Source organism: Malus domestica, chromosome 15, assembly GCF_042453785.1.
Source record: "Malus domestica chromosome 15, GDT2T_hap1".
Classification (NCBI taxonomy): domain Eukaryota; kingdom Viridiplantae; phylum Streptophyta; class Magnoliopsida; order Rosales; family Rosaceae; genus Malus; species Malus domestica.
This window is the reverse complement of record NC_091675.1, coordinates 42,319,967-42,342,329: the sequence shown is the minus strand read 5'-3', so window position 1 is coordinate 42,342,329 and position 22,363 is coordinate 42,319,967. Positions and strand designations below refer to the sequence as shown.

General features: G+C 36.7%; 2 protein-coding genes across 2 annotated transcripts; both read left to right on the top strand.

Moving 5' to 3' along the window:
- The first annotated feature begins 336 nt into the window (after positions 1-336).
- LOC139191938 (uncharacterized) lies at positions 337-1,131 on the top strand. Its single transcript, XM_070812971.1, has 2 exons — positions 337-733; positions 815-1,131. The coding sequence occupies exons 1-2, from the start codon at positions 337-339 to the stop codon at positions 1,129-1,131; spliced, it is 714 nt and encodes a 237-aa protein (XP_070669072.1).
- Positions 1,132-15,256: 14,125 nt separating this feature from the next.
- Positions 15,257-17,134, top strand: LOC114827110 (golgin IMH1-like). Its single transcript, XM_070812969.1, has one exon. It carries the CDS (start codon positions 15,257-15,259, stop codon positions 17,132-17,134), a length of 1,878 nt encoding a protein of 625 aa, XP_070669070.1.
- The last annotated feature ends 5,229 nt before the right edge of the window (positions 17,135-22,363 follow it).

The window sequence follows — 22,363 nt, the reverse complement described above, 5'->3', positions numbered from 1 at the left end:
GTTCTATATTTCCAGCGCTTCAATCTATTACGTTTTCTTGTAATGATTTTTTTGGGCAATTTTGGTTTATTTGTGTCTATGCGAAGATAGTAGTCTGTATATGTAAAGATTCGAAGGTCAATGCCATTATTAAGTAGTTGCTATGCACTGGGTAGTTTAAGAAGGCCAATGCCATTACTCTATGCTAAGAAGGGATCTGAAGGCCAATGCCATTAATTCCAGGAGTTTGATTTAGTTAGACGTTTGATTCTTGCAAATTGTTGGGTAGTTTCTTGATACGATTTGTTCCAAGATTAATTCTTGTCGATTTGTTAAAAGGTTAATTGTTGGGTAGATATGGCTTCGTCTGTGAAAATTGAAGGATTGTTAAGTATGTTGACGATTCGACTTGGTGAGCACAATTACGCCAAATGGTCTTTTCAATTCAAGGCTGTGTTAAAAGGGTACAAGTTGTTCGATCATTTTGATGGTTCTGCTACTTGTCCATCGAAATTTGTGGTTAGTGCCGAAACTGGGGTTACCAAAGAACTGACTGTTGCTTTTCAAGATTGGGAGACCACAGATTTATCACTATTAAGTTTGTTAATAGCAACGCTGACTGATGATGCTATAGAGTATGTGATAGGCTGTAAGACTGCTGCTGAAGCTTGGACAAATCTTGAAGAAAGGTATGCATCTGTGTCTCGAACGGGTGTCAATAATTTGAAAATGGAATTACATACAGTTCAAAAAGGTGGGGATTCAATGGATAAATATTTGTTAAAGATCAAGTCAATAAGGGATTAGTTGATGGCTGCTGGGGAATATGTCTCAGATAACGATGTGATGATTGCTGCTCTTGCTGGGTTACCTAAAGAATATGCAACTATTCGGACTGTTATACTTGCGAGAGATTCTAATGTTACTATGAAGGAATTTCGGGCGTTATTAATTGGGGCTGAAAGGGAAAATGATATGGTGATGACTCAACATATGGCTGCTCTGTATATGCAACATAATGATGGTGGTTCAAGTTCTTCTATGTATACCAATGGTGCATCCAGTTCAAATTCCTCTGCCAATGAGCCATCACGTACAGGAGGTGTCATTACAACTACTCTTTTACCACCACAAATGTCATTATTTCCATAGTCTCAAATGGGGCAATCTGCTTCTTTTCCAGATCAGAATTCTTATGGCTCAGGTAGTGGTTTTGTTGGTAATCTGGAGCAGCATCCACAAGATACCTCGAGGCAGTATCAACCTTCAACACAGTTCAATGGCACTCAACAACGGTTTAACAATGGAGGACAATCAAGGGGACATAATAATTACAAATCAGGATTCAGAGGCAAAGGGTCTAATTACAGGAACAGTAATGGTTGGAATGGAAACACTGAATCAAGAACTACTCTACATCCGGAATGTCAAATTTGTCAGAGAAGGGGTCATACTGCTCCTAACTGTTTTTACAGAACTGCTCAGAGTACTTCTCCACATTTTAATACTGAATGTCAGATTTGTGGTAAGAGGGGACATAGTGCATTGGAATGCTATCATCGGGGAAATTACTCCTATCAACCTTCTGGACCTCCTGCCTCTCTTACACCTATAGTTCCCGGTCAACCTTCTGGGATTTCTCAATCACAGGGTTTTGTTCAACAACCTCAGAATTTTGCTGCTCATTATTCATATCAGTTGCATCCATCTACACTGCAAGGGATGAATGTTCAACAGAATCCACCAATTCCTGATATTTCATATGAAGTACAACCTGCAATGCAAGGGATGAATGCTCAAGGGTCAACATCATATTCCAATGCTGCAAATTGGATTGTGGACACAGGAGCATCACATCACATGACATCTGATCTTGCTAGCCTACATCAAGTTTCTCCTTATGAAGGTTCCGAGAAAATTAAAATTGGCAATGGTCAAGGTTTGCCAATTCAAAATACTGGTTCTACAATCATTAAAACACCCTCTCACTCTATTACATTGAAAAATGTGTTACATGTTCCATCTCTTGCTGTGAATCTAATGTCTGTAAAGCAATTGTGTAAAGATAACCGATGCTGGTTTATTTGTGATGACAAAAATTTCTTTGTGCAGGACAAGGTGACAAGGGAGATCTTGTACAACGGAAGGAGTAGATTTCAAGAGTTGTTTCAGATTCCTGTGTCAACATGGACAGTTCCGAGTGCGTTTATTGGACAGTTGATAAAGTCTTCTCTTTGGCATCAACGGCTAGGTCATCCTACTAATGAAGTCATGACATTTATGTTAGCTAAGTCTCGTATTCCAGTTGCTATAGATAATGAGCATAAGCTGTGCACAGATTGTATTCATGGGAAGATTACACGAAAACCTTTTGCTAATAACTCTTCTAGGTGTATCTTACCTTTTGATAGAGTCCATTCAGATGTTTGGGGACCCGCTTCAGTCAAGTCTATAGAAGGGTATAGATTCTATGTTGTATTTGTTGATGATTGTACACGATACATGTGGATTTTCCCCCTATATAATAAATCAGAAGTATTTTCGATATTTGTCAAGTTTTACAAATATATTGAAGTTCAGTTTGGAGCACAAATAAAATGTTTGCAATCAGATGGGGGTGGTGAGTTTGTAAGTAATTGTTTCAAAGAATTTATGCAGTCCAAAGGAATGATTCATAGGATTTCATGTCCATACACTCCTCAACAAAATGGCTTGGTTGAAAGAAGACATAGGCATGTAGTGGAAACAGCACTAACTTTGATGAATGCTGCTGGGTTATCTCAGGAGTTTTGGTACTTGTCATGTGCACATGCTGTGTATCTAATCAACCGAATGGCTTCTAAGTCATTACAAATGAACTCCCCTTATTTCTGTATATATGATAAGCATCCATCATTACAGGATTTGAAAATATATGGCTCCGCTATGTATCCATATTTGAGACATTATAATGACAGTAAATTCCAAGCTAGATCCTCAATGTGTATATTTTTAGGATATGCTTCAGGATATAAAGGGGCTATTTGTTACAATTTACAATCTCAGAAATTGATCTTATCTAGGCATGTTATCCATGATGAGTCTGTGTTTCCTGCCAAGTGTAAACCCTCAGTGTTGTCCAGTAGTGGATGTATACCACGCACGGTTCGTTCTCCTCCAATTATAGTTCAACTAAGAGATCCAAGTGAACATGTCAGAAGATACACATATCACGTTTCATCTATGACTGATACTACTTCATTGCAGCAAGATATTGATGTACCTGAGTCCACTGATACATCACCTCTTCTATCCCAAAGACAGGAATCTGAAACACAGGAATCTGACACACAGGAATCTGAGTCATTACGATCATATCAGTCTATTCCCATACAAGATCTCACTCAACCCTTGTTGCCTGTCCTTGATCCAGCACAACTTCAGGTATTACTTCCTATCTCTGAGAGTGATTGGAATCAATCCTCTAGTTCTATTCCTCATGCTGATGTTAGAACTTATTTTATGCTCACGAGACTTCAAACTGGAGCAATTGAGCGCAGAAATTATGCTACCATGTATGCTAGTTTACCTGAAATACAGTCTTTACAAATTGCTGTTGATTCTTCGTGTTATACTGGATTTTCTCTTCTGGCTGAAAGTGTTGATTACGAAGAACCAAAGCATTTTAAAGTAGCAGCTACCAATTCAAATTGGCAACAAGCTATGCAGGATGAATTTGATGCTCTTAAAGGGCAAGGAACTTGGATTCTTGTCCCTCCTCCTCCTAACCGAACCATTATTGGGAGTAAATAGGTATACAAGTTGAAGAAAAATCCTGATGGTAGTATATCTAGGTACAAGGCACGTTTAGTGGCTCAAGGGTATACACAGGAGCATGGTCTTGATTACTCCGAGACATTTAGTCCTGTGGTCCGCCACACTACAGTGAGGTTAATCCTTGCACTTGCTACAAGTTACAAATGGGAACTTAGACAACTCGATATTAAGAATGCATTCCTACATGGTGAATTACAGGAAGAAATATACATGAAGCAGCCACGAGGTTTTGTAGATTCGAGGGCTCCGAATCATGTTTGCAAACTTGTTAAATCGTTGTATGGACTCAAACAGGCTCCACGAGCCTGGAATGCTAAATTCACAGGTGTGTTACCATCTCTGGGGTTCACAGTCTCTCAAGCTGACACAAGTCTTTTTATCAAGATAGATGGCACCGATATTATCATTCTACTTTTATATGTAGATGATATAATCCTAACAGGTTCGAATGTCATCAAAGTCCAGAATGTAATTACTGCTCTCAGTGAGATATTTGATTTGAAAGACATGGGCAGACTCACTTACTTCTTAGGGTTACATATTCAATACAAAAGCAATGGAGATGTGTTTATTAGCCAGACCAAATATGCAAAAGAACTACTCAAAAGAGCAGGAATGGAGAATTGTAGACCTGCACCAACACCTGCCAAGCCTCATACTCAGTTACTCGTGTCTGAAGGGGAACCGTTGCCTGATCCGAGTGTTTATAGAAGCATTGTTGGAGCCCTTCAATATTTAACTTTCACGAGGCCTGATATAGCTCACTTTGTGCATGTTGTGTGTCAATATATGACATGTCCAATTGATACACACATGTTCTTGGTCAAACGGATACTACGCTATCTTCAGGGGACTCTACATTATGGACTTACATATCATTCCGATGCTGATATTCACATTTCAGCGTATTCAGATGCTGATTGGGCTTCTGATATCAATACACGGAGGTCAGTTACCGGCTATGTCGTCTTTCTTGGTTCTAATCCCATTTCGTGGCAGTCGAAGAAGCAGTCTTCTGTCTCTTGAAGTTCCATAGAGGCTGAATATAAAGCTCTTGCTCATTGCACAGCTGATGTGTGCTGGATACGGACACTCATGAGAGATCTCAATCAGTTCCTACATGCTCATCTTGATTTGTACTGTGATAATATCTCTGCACTGTCTCTTAGCACAAATCCTGTCTTCCATTCCTGAATTAAACACCTGGATACTGATTACCATTTCATTCGAGAACGGGTGGAAAAGAAAGATATAGTGGTTCATTATGTCTCCACAGATAATCAAGTTGCCGATATTCTTACTAAAGGGCTTCACGGTCCTGTGTTTATTAAGCACTGTATCAATCTCAGCCTTGGTGTCCCTAGCTGCGATTGAGGGGGGGTAATAACTGAAATACAGGTGTCAGTTACTGAGTGGTTAGAATGTAACAGCATAGACAAATTAGTTAGAAGTGGGGTATTATAAAAACAGTTGTAAAAACGTTTGATCTTCAATTCAATACAGTTAGTCATTTTCTTCCGCTGCTTATCGACTTTCTCTCTTCTCAAGCTTTCTTGAATTCTCTGATCTTCATTTTCTTGAAGGCATTTGTTCTTGTTATCACAAGTAAGTTCTACAGAGAGCTATACACTTGGTTGGCTTTTGTTATGCACGTGAGATTATTAGAGATTAGGATTACCTATGTTTGTTAGCTGATAAGGAATATGTATTATTAGAGTTTCTAACTTAAACGCTCATGATTGTATTACAACGCTTGTATATGATATGAATTATGGATATTCATGGTGACAAGTCTGGATTGAAAACGATCACACATTGGGTATGTAGTATCCTTATTAAACCACCGTCTTTGGTATAAATATTAGGGTTCTTTGTTGACACGACCTGATCTCGGTATTATCTATGGAGCCAAAAATATTTAAGAGGTGACATGTGAATTTTTGGGTGAAAAGGACAAAATTACTCTCGCGGCACACTGAAATTCCTATGCGCGAGCAGTGCACAATCGTCCCTTAATCAAGTCAAAGGTGCTCAAATAGGTATTTATTTTCAAACCTATTTCATCCATCTTCATCAAAGGTAACTCCCAAATCATTTCTCTTTTATTATATTAATTATTTAATCAATTAGGAAATTATTCTATTAATTAGCTAATTAATTGATTTATTATTCAATTATTCCTAATTAGCTACAAATCATGAACCTCACCCAAAATACCAGCCAAGTGGCAGGTCATCCTCCTCCTAAAGGGGCCGGCCACACTCCTATAAATACTACCTCATTCTCTCCAAAACTCAATTCCAATTCTCTTACTAAATTCTCTAAATTCTCCAAACAATTTTCCCTCAAAAATTCTAACTTTGGCATCGGAGGTTCTTCGACCAAAGCCCCCCCCTCATTCATCATGGGCACATGAGGCTCTTGGCCTTGACCTAAGGTGTTATTTGTTTTGTAGATGCAATTTTGTCCAAGAAACAGGAGGAAGAAATTTGCATCCACAAATTGGTGCTTTCATTGAGAGTTGAGTCTCATACTTGTAGAAGACTCTCGCATCCAAGGTTTTCTAGTTTCTTGTCCATTTGTAGATTTTTCGTACGTTCTTATTTTTAGAATTTTTTATTTGTAAAAATTCTTTGATAAAACGTAAAAGAAAAGTAGAATGGCTAGAAATTTAGAAACTTCAACGAACAAAAATTCCAATGTTCAAGAGGGAACCACTACGATCCACGAGGCTAAACGTGACAATAAGTGGAGTGGCACCACCACCACAAGGCTCCACCATGGCAACCACCACGGTGGCCACCACGATGCCCACTTACAGCGAGGTCCATGGCGTCATCACTATGGCCCAAGCCGTGCCATCCAAGGCCCACGGCACCAAGGCCACGACCCAATCTGTGTTACTCCAAGCCCAAGGCAAACCGGCCCGTGCTGCTCAAATCCAACGTGAGCCCAATACGTTGCCAAGCCGAGCCCAAACCTCATACCCGCGTGCGCCACACGCCGAGCAGCGCACTTCCGTGGCCCATATTGTTCCCGCTGAACAGCCCACTCCCATGGCCCAGCTTGGAAATGTGCCCTAAAACCAATCATATGATGATACTTTACGGACATTTCACATGTTAAACTAATCTAGTTTAATATCAAGGGCATAGATTATTGTTTTAAGCTGTCTCATATAAATGTTATATGCTTAAACGATAAGTCCAAGGAATATGTAATTAGGAGAATGTAATTTAAACAAGTTAGATTTATAAGACCATTCTCTTTCGTATACATATCCTAAACGTTCCTGATCATAGGATTGCCAATTGGGCATTGGCAGTCCGTTAAGATCAGTATGTGCTATGTCTTCTCTTAGTGAAAGTGACTGGTCTCGAGTCATTGGTGTGACTGACACCAAGATAAGCATGTAGGTGCTCAATAACGAATGAGTCCACTGAACACGATCAACGAGGAGTTCTCATACTCATGTCACATGAGAACTCATGGTTGGGATAATGCAAAGTAGTCATTTGACCTGAGGCATCATAGTTGTCTTATGGTTAGGTCCTTGATCTTTGATTATTTCAAAGTCACTCCATTTGCGGGTGTCCACGGCATAGTTGGGGTTAAGCCACTTAGCCATGGAGGCAAGTGAATGCGCAACAAGGGATCTCTAACCTTCAAACCGTTTGAGGGAGAATACTCTATGATATGATTAAGAATCTTTGGCTAGAGTATGAATGAGATTTAGGAAGTCGTTCCAAATCACATTCAAGATAATCATATAAGTAAATGAATCACATTGGATAGTAGACATGAATAAACTATCAAACCAAACAATGTGGTCAAGAGTATTGTATTAGAGAAAGACCGTATTGCATTGTAATCCTAAACTGAATAGGTTCTCCACCTCTTCTGATTAGCTTGGGTAACCATGATATGCTGCTAGGTGTCACTCATGGTTTGTGGAAGCCCTAAACGTGTATAAACACTAAAGGGAGAATTGAAAGTAAGTTTCAATTCACAATCGATTTGAAAGAGTTTTAATCGCCCACTGCCTCGCTAAACGGAACCTAATGGATCGTACACCGTGTAAGGTAGAGATTGAAGAAACAACGGAGATGAGTAAGAATAATTAAATGGTTTAATTATTTATGGCAAGGATTAATTAATATGTTAATTAATCAAACGAATAAGTTCGTTAAAGACCTCGGGATAGTATTGGACCTTAAGGCCCAATGGGCTTTGAACGTCAAGTCCATTGACTTAAGTTGTATGACAACTTAATGAATAATGATTCACAAAGGCCCAAATAGCCCAATAATACCCTAAGGCCGGCCATTTAGAGGAAGGGTAGTGAACTTGCTTTAATTACAAGTTTGCCACTCCAATGAATAAAGGTATAAATATGACTTTATAGCCAAAATTCATTTAGGGTTTTTTGAGGAAATTGGAGAGAATAAAAAGCTCTCCTTTCTCTCTAAAGAGGCCGGCCACCCATGGAGGGATTAGCTAGTAATCTTTCTCCTCCAAGGTCACTCATCTCTTCTTCACATCTTACCTTGGTGTGGAGACTTAGAGGTTCTCAATTTTGGGAACTTGGAGAAACCTATTCTTCCATCCAAATCCATGGATCTAAGAAGCAAGGAATGAAGGCCCTATCTCTTGGGTGATTATCCTTTGCTTTTGCAAAGAGGAATCTACAAAGGTATAAATTTCTCAACTCACTTTCTTTTGAGTTGAGTCTTGGTTCACCTAACTACTAGGCTTTGAATTTCATGGGTAATGTTTTGTTTTGAGTGCATGCAAGCATGATTCCGCCTTTAATTTGTTAATTGCATGTTATAGATGTTGCTCAAATGAACATGTTTTCACAAAATTTCCTTCAAGTGGTATCAGAGCCTAGGTCTAGTAGTTGGTGAATCCTTTTGGGTTTTGTAGTTCATAGTCTTTGATTTGAATGTTGTAATTGTTACAAGCTTTATTCTTGCTTCTTTGAATATAAATTTTGTTAGAAAATTTTTCATCTCAAATGTTGTAGATGTAGTTCATATGAGCATGAATTTTGGAGCTAAAATTTGGTGCCATGTTTTTGGGGATTTTCGGCCAAATCCAAAGGGTGGATTTTTGGGTTCTTGTTTTACTTGTTAAAAGTGTTTTCAAGTAACTTTTGGAACCCCTATGTACCCTAGTTTGGTTATATGTTATTTCCCTTAAGTTTGAGTGGTTTTGGGATGTCTTTGGGTGAAAAATGTTCATGGAGATTTTTTGAGTTTTTCATGAATGTTGTTCATTGTTCTTGATATTTTAGCCAAGAACAAAAAGTTTGGTGTTTTGATTTATTTCATAAAGTTTTTTGTTTTGTGCTTTTCAAATGTTTAAATGTGTTAGATATTTATTTTGAAAGGTGAAAGAAATATTGATGGGTGTGTAAGGATTAATTCCCTTTCACACACACCACTTGCATGACTTTTGTGTCATGCACCTCTTGCATGACTTTATGTCAAAACTACAAATCAACACACACATCACTCCCTTTTATATCTAAAACCGGCCACCCTATTAAAATAGGGTACTTTTGGGGCTTTTATGCAATTACATAAAGTTTTGATATTTTTTTGTATTTGCACTTTGGCCCAAAAGTTTACGTTTTTACGTTTAGGTCCAAAAACGCTAAAGGACAAATTGTTTTGCTCCTTTAATGAAGTTTTTGTATTTGTTGAAAATTTTGGGTTCTAGTTGTAATTACATGAAGTAGTGGACTTTTGTATTTTTACAAAGTGACCCCAAAAGTTTATGTTTTGCAATATAGCCCAAAAAGTTGTGGTAATTGCATTTTGGCCCAAATTAGGTTGAGAACAGAATTGTTTTGTCTCTTTAAATGAGAATTGGATTTTCATTTCATTTAGCTCCATTTAAATCAATTTTATGGATACAAAAACCAAATGAAAATGTTGCATTCAAGTTTAATTAGTTAAAGCGTTAATTAATTAAAGGGTGATTATGAACCTAAGCCTACGATAATTGAGCTATGTGAAAGGCCGTTTCAAATTTGTTTGAACCATGGGAATGTGTAGATTAGATTTTGGTTGTAATTTGATTTGATCAAATGTTGTAAAAGAGCATAAGCTCTTCTTTACTTTAAAGTAATTTGTACTATTCAAATGTTGTAAAGAGCATAAGCTCATCTTTACTTTGAAGTACTCCTTTCTTGTTTTATTTGATATGCATGAAAATGGAGTAGCGGGTCCAACGCCCAATAAGACAACACGCCTTAATGTGATTAAACGCGTAACTAAAATCAATCACCATCCCTAGACCGAGATTCAACACTAGGCTCGTGTTGGATCTAATCAAAGGTTCATAGTCATCCTAAGGCCCTAAGGCAACTATATAGTCCATCAATGAATGCAAACCTTATGTTAGTAGTATCATATACTCTTGCTTTAAAAACCGTTTTATAAGCATAGGGGGAGTATTATATACAACTAAAAACAATCAAATGGACCAATAGTTGTAATAGGACAAAAATTGTTTTAATAAGATTAAAATGTATATTTATATGTGATGAGACCTAAAACCCTCAACCAAACCATTATTAAGTTGATAAACGTGAGAGTGCTTTGAACACTCTTTCGTAGGCCTTCCACCGTGGTGGGCTCCAATCGTTGGTGACTCATACACCGATTTCACCCTATAATGGGGAAATTCAAAGTATGTGCTTACATCTAGAAGGAGTCCATAAACATATATGATGAAGTGAGTGTAGACAACGAGTATGACCAACATGATATAATTCTGAGGTTGTGCTTGAACCCCTACATAAACTAGCATGGTGGGAATGACTTAACTAAGTGCAATGGTGCCAAAATGATATAATTCTGAGGCAATCATTCTCTAGAGGCCAAAATAGATGGGTAATTACAAAAGTTGTAAATGGCTAAGAGTTATCCTCTCATCATTATTGTTGCTAACCAAAATGATATAATTCTGAGGTGGGCTTGGTAATGATGAGTCTCCCATACCCTACTAAGAGTTTCCTCCAAAACTCTCGAATTCCGATGAGGGATATGGAATTTGCCAAAAATAGTGGGTGGTGCTATTTGATTTAAAGACCCGGATCAAATGGCTTAAAATCAATCAATTTATATTTGTTATGTATTTGTTTACCAATATATTTGCAAACGCTATCCAAAACTTGACAAAGAAAAGCCAAATGCTTTAGTTTCCGGACTTGGTACCACAATCCCAAAGATTGTCTTAAATGGATTGTATATGTACCTAAGTAGTCTAATCCTCACAATCTTCCTATTGATAATGTATCATTGGAAGAACATGTTAGATAAGTCTATCATAAAGAGGACAACACTTTTAATGTCATAGTTCTTCACTTAAAAATCGTTGTATGAAGAAATAAGAGTTGCTTTGAACAACCCTTAGCTAATGCAAACACTAGTGCTTGTTTCTTTGTTAAATGAACAAAGAACTTGAGAAGAAAGCAAAAGGGCATGGACACTTTATGTGCTATGATTCTTCACTTACAAATTGTTGTATGAAGAAATGAGAGTTGCCTTGAACAACTCTTGAAAGTTTGTAATTATGTTTAGAACATAATGGTTGGTTGACAAAAATAGTCCATCAACATGGACTTATGATGATTTTGAATCAATGAGTGTTGAAGTGTTAAACCACTTCTAGAAACGGAAACTAGGCAAGGACTTCACTTTTGTGTCCCTATCCAAATGGTTCATTAAGTTTATTGTAAACTATATAGTGAACAATAACCACACACTCTCCAAATCGTTTGATGTGTATAACACAATTGAAATAAGTTTCAAGAGAGATAGTGGGAGTTTAGGGACCATGACTATTGTAGTCAAAAGGAGAAGTCAAATGAAGAAAGCGAAATAAACTCCAAGGGAACAAACTTTCTTTATGAAAGGATGGACATTGGAAGGGGTATTTGTAAGAAATGTCTTGCAAGTGTCAAGAACACACCTTTCGAAGGTGTTGTAAATTGTTCTTGAAAAGTTCAAAACAGTTGGTTCTTCTACTTGAATGCATGATTCAGTATTAGTAACTATGTTTTACTGTGGCTAATAAGAAGTAGAAGATTAATGAGAGAAGAGAAAGTACTTCACATTCGGAACGTGAATCAAATGTAGATCTCTGCGAAAGCAGATGGTACTTACTTCCTCATATGAACTACCAAAGAAATTGGAGAAACCAAAGATTGTCTTTACATTCCAATTTTAAGGAACTTAATTCCATCACTATAAGGGATGGATGAATGTTTTGTTTGACAAAACATTGTTCTTTATTAATGAATGATTAGATTATTGTAATCTAATTGATTGTTTCTATAGTAGAGATGATATGGTAGTGTTAACTGTTTAGAATATAACGATGCTTAAAACCCAAAAGGTTGCAAGGTAGTGACTAATCCCAACTGAGTTGTGATACCTCTAAAACATAAATTACGAGTTGGTCATAGATGGATGCTTTGGATCGTTAGATCCGGATCCAATACCTTCTTATTAAAATTGTATAGAGGCGAAATGTTCGAATCTTTATTCTTTTGGAAAGGAAGAAAGAATCAAAAAGTTGTTGAGGTTAATTCACTTAGATGTTAGTGGCACTTATCCACAACATAAAACTACTCATGTTGTATGACATTCACCGAAGATCACTCTCGGTTGGACTATAGTTTATTTTGAATAAACACAAGTCCGAATACTTTGCAAAACGTTTCAAAGAATTCAAGAAATGTAAGTTGATGAGTAAGATGTCTAAAGTATTTACCTCCTTAGATTTGATCCAATGAAAGGTAACACTTTAGAACAGTTTTCTTGAAAGATATCAAGGAAAGAAGCATCATAAGATAATGGATTTCTCCATTAAGAGAAGAACGAACTTGAATAAGATTTAGTTCGTTGGATATTATCAATTACCCATATATAGGATATATACTTCTAAGACAATATGATTGTCAATTAGAAGATCTTCCAAACTTTTCATGACTCCATAAGATGTAGTTGGAAAGAAAGACAAATCTTAATCATGTTAAGATTTGGGGTTGTGTGCTAATAAGCAATATTTGTTTAAAGAATTATCTTGTGGGTATCCTTAAATTAACATTTGGATATCACTTCTATAAACCAACTAACAAATGTTGTTTGTTGGGTAGTTCATTGTAATCCTACACTAGGATTTGCCTAAGATAGAGCAAATGAATGAGAGATAGAACTCAAAGAATGGGTTCTTTGAGAGACAAGATAGTAATCAACAAATATAACAACCTAGTTCCTATACCACAAGCTCCAAGGTAGTCGAGAAGGATTTATAAACCGTCTCAGTTGAATGGTGTGAACTTTATGACTATGTCATAGAGTTGCACCTCTTAATTCGAAAGAAATAAGAATGAAAATCCTTATGACTACATTGAGTGTATATACGAGATATACACAAGGAAATGGTAAAGTACCATTTGACACAAAATGATGAAACCTTCATAGCTAATTGGTAGCTTAAGGTGACTACAATCAAAGAGATTGGTTGACTTTGAAGAAACCGTCTTTGACGTAGTCATGGTTTCAATTAATTCGAAGATTGCTAGCTACAACTAAATGGTGATTCAATGTTTGGACATAATATGGGTTTCCGAAACCATTATTAAGATAGTCTTGATAATATATGTCTAAAACTATGAATCACAAGACATGTAAGTTGTAGAGATCCATCCATCATGGATCTTAGCAAGCTAGTGGGAGCTATAAGCGTCTTATGAGAGAAAGATCAAATCGTTTGATTTCTCATAAACATGTGAATGAATCTTTTGTTTACTAGGTTTACAAAAGATTAGTGGGAGTTAATCATATTCCTAAATTAGAATATATATATGATATATTAATTTTGGAAATGAAAAAGAATACTTCTTCGTTAAAGTTATGACTTTAAACATTCTATAACGATAGAATGTATATGGGAGACATAGTCTATAAACATGGGATGGAAATCTATAATGATATATTTCAAGATATAATTGAATTATATCAATCCCTAATAATAGACAAAAGATGCTAGGAAGTTTCTCATATGATGATAAACTTCAATTAGAAGGACGACTCTAGTGAGACTAGCAAGTTGCCCTTCTCAAAGGGAATATACCCTTTGACTCCCATAGAAATAATGCGTAAATAGAATCCTTTATGCATACGTAGAAAGGTGATTTATGTATTTCATATTGTATGAAAACATTGATATGAGTTGTACCTAGAAAGGTTGTTAGGGTAAAATTGGCAATCCCTGACAAAATGCCTGAGTCTGTAATAGCTTAGACTTGTTACATATTTACAATTGTAATAGTTTTAGCCTAGGGAGGTTTCTCACACTTTCAATGCGAAGATGTTACCAAAACGCGATAATCATTCAGGTACATTTGCATGCATGCATCCAACTACATTCATCTGATATCTCATGTTATTGTATTTGGGTTAGGACTCTTACCCTTTGTGGGTTTTATCTCTTTAGAATGACTTATCCTTTCTACATTAATTATTAAAACATGATTTCAAAATAATCTGATTGCATGGGAGTTATCTAAATGGTTTGCCATCCTTATCAATTTAATTGGTGAGGTGCCGTGAGGTATACAGGAGGTTAGGGTTTTGTTTTGTTTAAAAGGCAGCCACACATGCATATATTAGGGCGTTCTTTGACAAATAAAAAGAGAGGCAGCAGCTTGGCGTTTTTGGGAATAAGGAAAAAAAATATTTTTGATATTGCTGCTGTCTTGTGGTTTCAATAGCATGTGTTTTTAAAGAGAAAATATTATTTTCATGCTGATTTTCATTTGGTTTTTTATTGAATGTCAATTATGAAAATGTGCCTTGTGATTTTCGTAATTGATTGATTTTTCAACCAAACACTTCATCATATAAACATTCTGCATGATCGAGTTAGCATCCTGCAAAGTTCGAGGGAAAAGTGATTGACGACTGCGTTAGGGTTGTGCCACTTCAACTCGAAGACTGAAGAAAGATCGAGTAGCAAAGCGCGAAGACAAAGCTGCCAACTAGTATGTGTGTCTAGTTGAAGAGTTCTTGTAAGTCTTTATGTATCTTTCTTTCTTAGTGCTTCTTGGCTTGGTAGCCCGAGGATTTTCCCAGTGGTGGGTTTTGCCTCGTTAAATCCTACATCATGTGCGTACTCTTTATATTTGTGCTGAATATTTGTGTAGGATTAAATTTGCACATCTGATTAATTTAAACCATAAATTGAATTAGTGTTAAGTTGAAGTTTATTTATATTACTAGATTAAATTAGTACCCATCCTAGAACTTTCAATTGGCACCAGAGCAGGTCACTAAAAATACCTAGTGAGATCCGTGGGTAGTCTAGGATGAATCGTGCTATGGGTTCAGTTTCTCATCCACCACATTTTGATGGTGACAACTATGCTGCGTGGAAGTAAAAAATGAAATCGTTTTTATGGGCGCAAGATGACAAGGTGTGGCTTGCTGTTGAAGAAGGTTGGGAACCTCCAACGATTGAAGAAACTAAAGATAAAGGAGAATCCTCTGTGTCGATATCTAAGCTTAAGCCTAGGAAAGAATGGAGCAATGATGAGCGTAGCTCTAGCACTTTTAACCAAAGGGCTTTGAATTCTTTATTCACAGCCGTTTCGCCTGAACAATTCAATTACATAAGTAAGTGTACAACGGCGAAAGAAGCTTGGGACATTCTTGAAGTTACTCATGAGGGTAACTCAACTGTTAAAGAATCCAAACTTCAACATCTCATCACAAAATTGGAAAATATCACAATGTCTGATGATGAAAGTTTCTCTGACTTTTATGCTAAGCTTAGCGTAATTGTCAATGGCTGTCACAATCTTGGTGACAGTATTCCTGAGCATAGGATTGTGAAAAAGATCTTAAGATCACTTCCTATGAGGTTTCATGCTAAGAGGACAGCGATTGAGGAATCGAAAGATCTAAACACCTACAAGCTTGAGCAATTGATTGGGTCTCTGCAAACGTACGAGTTAGAGCTTCCTGATTCTAAGAAGATGAAAAGCATTGCTCTCAAAGCTGTCAAAGAAGAAGAAAGTGATGGCTCAATTGAAGACTTGTCCGAAGATGAATTGGTTGAATTAACCATGCAAATTAGAAGGTTTCTCAAGTCTCAAAATTCCAAGGGTCGTGAGCAACGAACCAACTCAGGTTCGAACTCAAAAAACTTTCGTTCTCTAGATGTCTCACATGACAAAGCCTCTAGATCATCTAGAACTAGTGAACATAGGAGTTCTAACAATAGGATTCAGTGCCATGAGTGTCAAGGCTATGGACACATTGCTTATGAGTGTGCAAACACTATCAAGAGAAAAGAGAAAAAGAATAGGGCAATGAAGGTCACTTGGAGCGATAGTGATTCAGGGGATGCATCTACGTCGGAATCTGAGAAGGATACGATTGCGTTTATAGGAACTGTTGATGGATATGACACAGAAGGTTCATTTGTTGAAGAACCTAACTTGGAAGAAGTCTTGAGAAAATATTCTGATCTCTATGATATCAGTGTGCAAGTAAAAAAGGATAACTCTAACTTGAAGAAGAAACTTGCATTTGTTGAAAGTGAAAAGAAAGAAGCTGAAGTTGAGCATCAATCTCAGTTGGACAATGGAGAGAAACTGCGAGAGTCGCTGTTAGAGAAGATTCACATTCTACAAACCACAATTAACACTCTCTCGTCTGATAAGAAAGCTCTTGAGGACGAAGTGGTTGAGATGAGAAGAAAAGTTCATGAGTTGAGCATAGGTTCGGGGAAAATTGACAAGATGCTTAGCTATGGAAAAAGTTTTAGAGACAAAGGAGGTCTAGGATTCGAGTCTACAAAGACTGCAAGTTCTTCTTCTGTCACCAGATTTGTCAAAGCCTCTGATATTCCTAGTTTGAAAGTAGGTGACGATAAATGTTTAGGTCTTACTCCCAAAACATCTACAATCTTTGCACATGTGTCAAATCCTGTCAAGACTTCAATTAATCTTAACAAACCCAAACAATCTAGGAAGTTCATTCCTATATGTCATCTTTGTGGGATTCCTGGTCACATCCGGCCTAAGTGCAATAAGCTTAGAAAGAAAAATTCTTCTCAAGAAAAAGTTTCAAGGAACTTTGAAAAAGAAAATCTTAAGGAACAATTTGTGACTTATTTGAAAGAGATTAATCGGATTGCAAGAATTATATCTGTTCCAAGTACGGTAGTTCCAAAAGTAAGACAAGTTTGGAGAAGAAAAGAGAATCAAAGTGGTGTACTTGTCAATTTATCTCCACTTTCAAGTTGTTTATATTGACTAAGCTCTCTCTTTGCAAATGTTTTCATTAATGCAGGCTTGCATGTTCATATAGCATAAATACTGCATTTTTTGTCTTTCTTCTTGTTAAAAAAAAAAAAAATAAAAAAAAATAAAAAAAATGTATGAGGAAAAATGGAAAAGTATGATTTCATATGAGTTCTAGCTTTGTTCACTTGATAACATGACCCTAGCATGATATGTTTGACTCTGTTGTGGACAATAGCCTCTTGTTGATAATATATCAATGTTAATGAGTTGAACATGTTTAACTTGAGTAAAACCCGCACCCATGTGAGCTTTTGTGCCTAAATATAGTGTGTGCATTTTTCATACACTCTTAATTTTTTTCATGTGTGTGATCTTATGTGTTTTTCTTCTCTAGAACTTGCTTTGAGACCTCTCAAAACTTTGTATCATATATTATTCTATTTTGGAGATGATAGTAGGCATTAGGACTTACCATCATTGCCATATATGCCAGTGCCTTACATGTTTTCCCCTAGTTAGCCCTTTTGAGCCTATATGTAAGCCTTTTGTTCTTAAACCTACATTTTCCTTACCTAGCCTCTTATATTAAAAATTCCCTACCCTACTAAGAAGCTAGTAGAGTACGTTTTTCAAAGGAGAGTGTTCAAGGTTATTTAAAGGTTGAAGATGCAAATTTTGTGACGAATGCCAACTACAAATGAAGAGCAAAAGAAGAAAAGAGGAAAAGAAGTCACTATGAATCACGAGTGAGCTGCCAGCATTATAAGAAATCAAGTGTGTTGGCATAAATGAAGAGCAAGAATCATCTGAAATGTGCGGTTGTATGTCGTTCATGTCTCAAATCCAACCGCTCAATTGAGTGCTAAGTTACCTGGTTCGTTGCTGTATTTCTCTCTTGGTTTCATTTCCAACTACTCTATTAGTTTCTTAGACTTTGTGTTTCCTATATCCTTCATTTCTTTAACCGAGTACCTGAAGCCCCATTACACCCTTAACAAAGACCTACTTGATTCAAATAAGTTAATTTTTGATGTGTGGAGATGAGATCAATCTGCAAGCCTATGGTAGAGCATTCATGTAATGATCTTTTGAGCGCATACACTTACCCCCAAACACTTTGAATGAAAATTCGAGCGTATATCTTGTGAGCTTAAGGGTTAAAGTTAAGTTGGTCATGTAAGACTTAATTACATTTGTGTAGTATCAACTTTTGGCTATACTTGCAACTACCCTCATACATGTTATGTTTTAGGGACAATGTTAGGTTGTGAATGAGGATTCATAACTACATGTGTTTTTGCACTCTTTCATTCTTGTTGGAACAATTATATGCTTCTCATACAATTATAAAAAAAAAATAAAAATCATATCATTTGCGTGCGCATTTCATTATATTTTTTTTAAAGCATTTGTTTAGGGGGAGCTTAACAATATGAAAGTTGCATTCCTTTTCATGTTTCTCTTTTCGACTATTGCACTTGTATTCTTTTCCCTCCCAATTTCGTTCCCACTTTTATTCTTCCGAAGCGGTTCTAGTTCACATAAAGGAAATCTTTCTCCATCACATTTTGTTATGTTCCACTTATCTTCCGCTGACTGCACCTGATGGTTAACTCTAAGGCCTTTGACCTTTCTAGACAAAAAAGGGGAGAAGTAGGAAGCCTATATTTAGGGGGAGAAGTAGAATTTCGAAAACCTGGTTGTTTTTGGTTGCTTGCTGTTATAGATAAATGCTTTCATTTACAGCAGCATATATCTTTTGTACGTCACAGGTTTTCTTGTTTGAGTGTGTGCAGGTTACAGACTTCAATGTTATGCATGATCGTTAAGTTTATTAGTTGTCTGTAATACTGTGATAGAGGGTTTTGTCAAGGAAATGCCAAAGGGGGAGATTGTTAGGGTAAAATTGGCAATCCCTGACAAAATGCCTGAGTCTGTAATAGCTTAGACTTGTTACATATTTACAATTGTAATAGTTTTAGCCTAGGGAGGTTTCTCACACTTTCAATGCGAAGATGTTACCAAAACGCGATAATCATTCAGGTACGTTTGCATGCATGCATCCAACTACATTCATCTGATATCTCATGTTATTGTATTTGGGTTAGGACTCTTACCCTTTGTGGGTTTTATCTCTTTAGAATGACTTATCCTTTCTACATTAATTATTAAAACATGATTTCAAAATAATCTGATTGCATGGGAGTTATCTAAATGGTTTGCCATCCTTATCAATTTAATTGGTGAGGTGCCGTGAGGTATACAGGAGGTTAGGGTTTTGTTTTGTTTAAAAGGCAGCCACACATGCATATATTAGGGCGTTCTTTGACAAATAAAAAGAGAGGCAGCAGCTTGGCGTTTTTGGGAATAAGGAAAAAAAATATTTTTGATATTGCTGCTGTCTTGTGGTTTCAATAGCATGTGTTTTTAAAGAGAAAATATTATTTTCATGCTGATTTTCATTTGGTTTTTTATTGAATGTCAATTATGAAAATGTGCCTTGTGATTTTCGTAATTGATTGATTTTTCAACCAAACACTTCATCATATAAACATTCTGCATGATCGAGTTAGCATCCTGCAAAGTTCGAGGGAAAAGTGATTGACGACTGCGTTAGGGTTGTGCCACTTCAACTCGAAGACTGAAGAAAGATCGAGTAGCAAAGCGCGAAGACAAAGCTGCCAACTAGTATGTGTGTCTAGTTGAAGAGTTCTTGTAAGTCTTTATGTATTCTTTCTTTCTTAGTGCTTCCTGGCTTGGTAGCCCGAGGATTTTCCCAGTGGTGGGTTTTGCCTCGTTAAATCCTACATCATGTGCGTACTCTTTATATTTGTGCTGAATATTTGTGTAGGATTAAATTTGCACATCTGATTAATTTAAACCATAAATTGAATTAGTGTTAAGTTGAAGTTTATTTATATTACTAGATTAAATTAGTACCCATCCTAGAACTTTCAAAGGTACAAGACGATATCAGTGCAAGCCTAGGATCAGAACCATGGCAACTGTCAAGTGAGTCCTTGAGTATTTAAGAAATACTAAAGGATAGATTCCTTAAAGAATGAGGAAGAATTAGAGTAACGAAATGGAAGCGTAAATGTATTAGATTATGAATCTAATCCATCATTGGATGTTTCTTCATTATGAATGAAGAGATATTTGGATGGAAACATTAAAAGTAATGACTTTAGTGTGTTCCATTGTGAATGCAAAATATATTGCTATATAGAAGCTTACAACAATGTTGTTTGGATGAGAAAGTTCATTTATGAACTCTCTATTCGGTTCCAACTAGAAAGTGTCTCTAGTGTACCGACACTACGACACTAATGGGGCGATAGCTCAAGCCAGGGAATCAAGGTCTCATCACGATCCGAACTCAAATGAGAGACTGAACCACATGATTGAGAATCATGTATAATGGTGATGTCGTTATTCTCAAGGTTGCTTCTATGGATAACATATAGATATCCACTGTCTAGGCCTACTACTCAGCCATTTTTGAAATGACTACAGAAGAGGTATCATCACTGATGACCAAGCTGATTGGCTCTAGTACAAGTGGGAGATTGTTGGAAATGTGCCCTAAAACCAATCATATGATGATACTTTACGGACATTTCACATGTTAAACTAATCTAGTTTAATATCAAGGGCATAGATTATTGTTTTAAGCCGTCTCATATAAATGTTATATGCTTAAACGATAAGTCCAAGGAATATGTAATTAGGAGAATGTAATTTAAACAAGTTAGATTTATGAGACCATTCTCTTTCGTATACATATCCTAAACGTTCCTGATCATAGGATTGCCAATTAGGCATTGACAGTCCGTTAAGATCAGTATGTGCTATGTCTTCTCTTAGTGAGAGTGACTGGTCTCGAGTCATTGATGTGAGTGACACCAAGATAAGCATGTAGGTGCTCAATAACGAATGAGTCCACTGAACACGATCAACGAGGAGTTCTCATACTCATGTCACATGAGAACTCATGGTTGGGATAATGCAAAGTAGTCATTTGACCTGAGGCATCATAGTTGTCTTGTGGTTAGGTCCTTGATCTTTGACTACTACTCAGCCATGAAGGCAAGTGAATGTGCAACAAGGGATCTCTAACCTTCAAACCGTTTGAGGGAGAATACTCTATGATATGATTAAGAATCTTTGGCCAGAGTATGAATGAGATTTAGGAAGTCGTTCCAAATCACATTCAAGATAATCATATAAGTAAATGAATCACATTGGATAGTAGACATGAATAAACTATCAAACCAAACAATGTGGTCAAGAGTATTGTATTAGAGAAAGACCGTATTGCATTGTAATCCTAAACTGAATAGGTTCTCCACCTCTTATGATTAGCTTGGGTAACCATGATATGCTGCTAGGTGTCACTCATGGTTTGTGGAAGCCCTAAACGTGTATAAACACTAAAGGGAGAATTGAAAGTAAGTTTCAATTCACAATCGATTTGAAAGAGTTTTAATCGCCCACTGCCTCGCTAAAAGGAACCTAATGGATCGTACACCGTGTAAGGTAGAGATTGAAGAAACAACGGAGGTGAGTAAGAATAATTAAATGGTTTAATTATTTATGGCAAGGATTAATTAATATGTTAATTAATCAAACGAATAAGTTCGTTAAAGACCTTGGGATAGTATTGGACCTTAAGGCCCAATAGGCTTTGAACGTCAAGTCCATTGACTTAAGTTGTATGACAACTTAATGAATAATGATTCACAAAGGCCCAAATAGCCCAATAATACCCTAAGGCCGGCCATTTAGAGGAAGGGTAGTGAACTTGCTTTAATTACAAGTTTGCCACTCCAATGAATAAAGGTATAAATATGACTTTATAGCCAAAATTCATTTAGGGTTTTTTGAGGAAATTGGAGAGAACAAAAAGCTCTCCTTTCTCTCTAAAGAGGCCGGCCACCCTTGGAGGGATTAGCTAGTAATCTTTCTCCTCCAAGGTCACTCATCTCTTTTTCACATCTTACCTTGGTGTGGAGACTTAGAGGTTCTCAATTTTGGGAACTTGGAGAAACCTATTCTTCCATCCAAATCCATGGATCTAAGAAACAAGGAATGAAGGCCCTATCTCTTGGGTGATTATCCTTTGCTTTTGCAAAGAGGAATCTACAAAGGTATAAATTTTTTAACTCACTTTCTTTTGAGTTGAGTCTTGGTTCACCTAACTACTAGGCTTTGAATTTCATGGGTAATGTTTTGTTT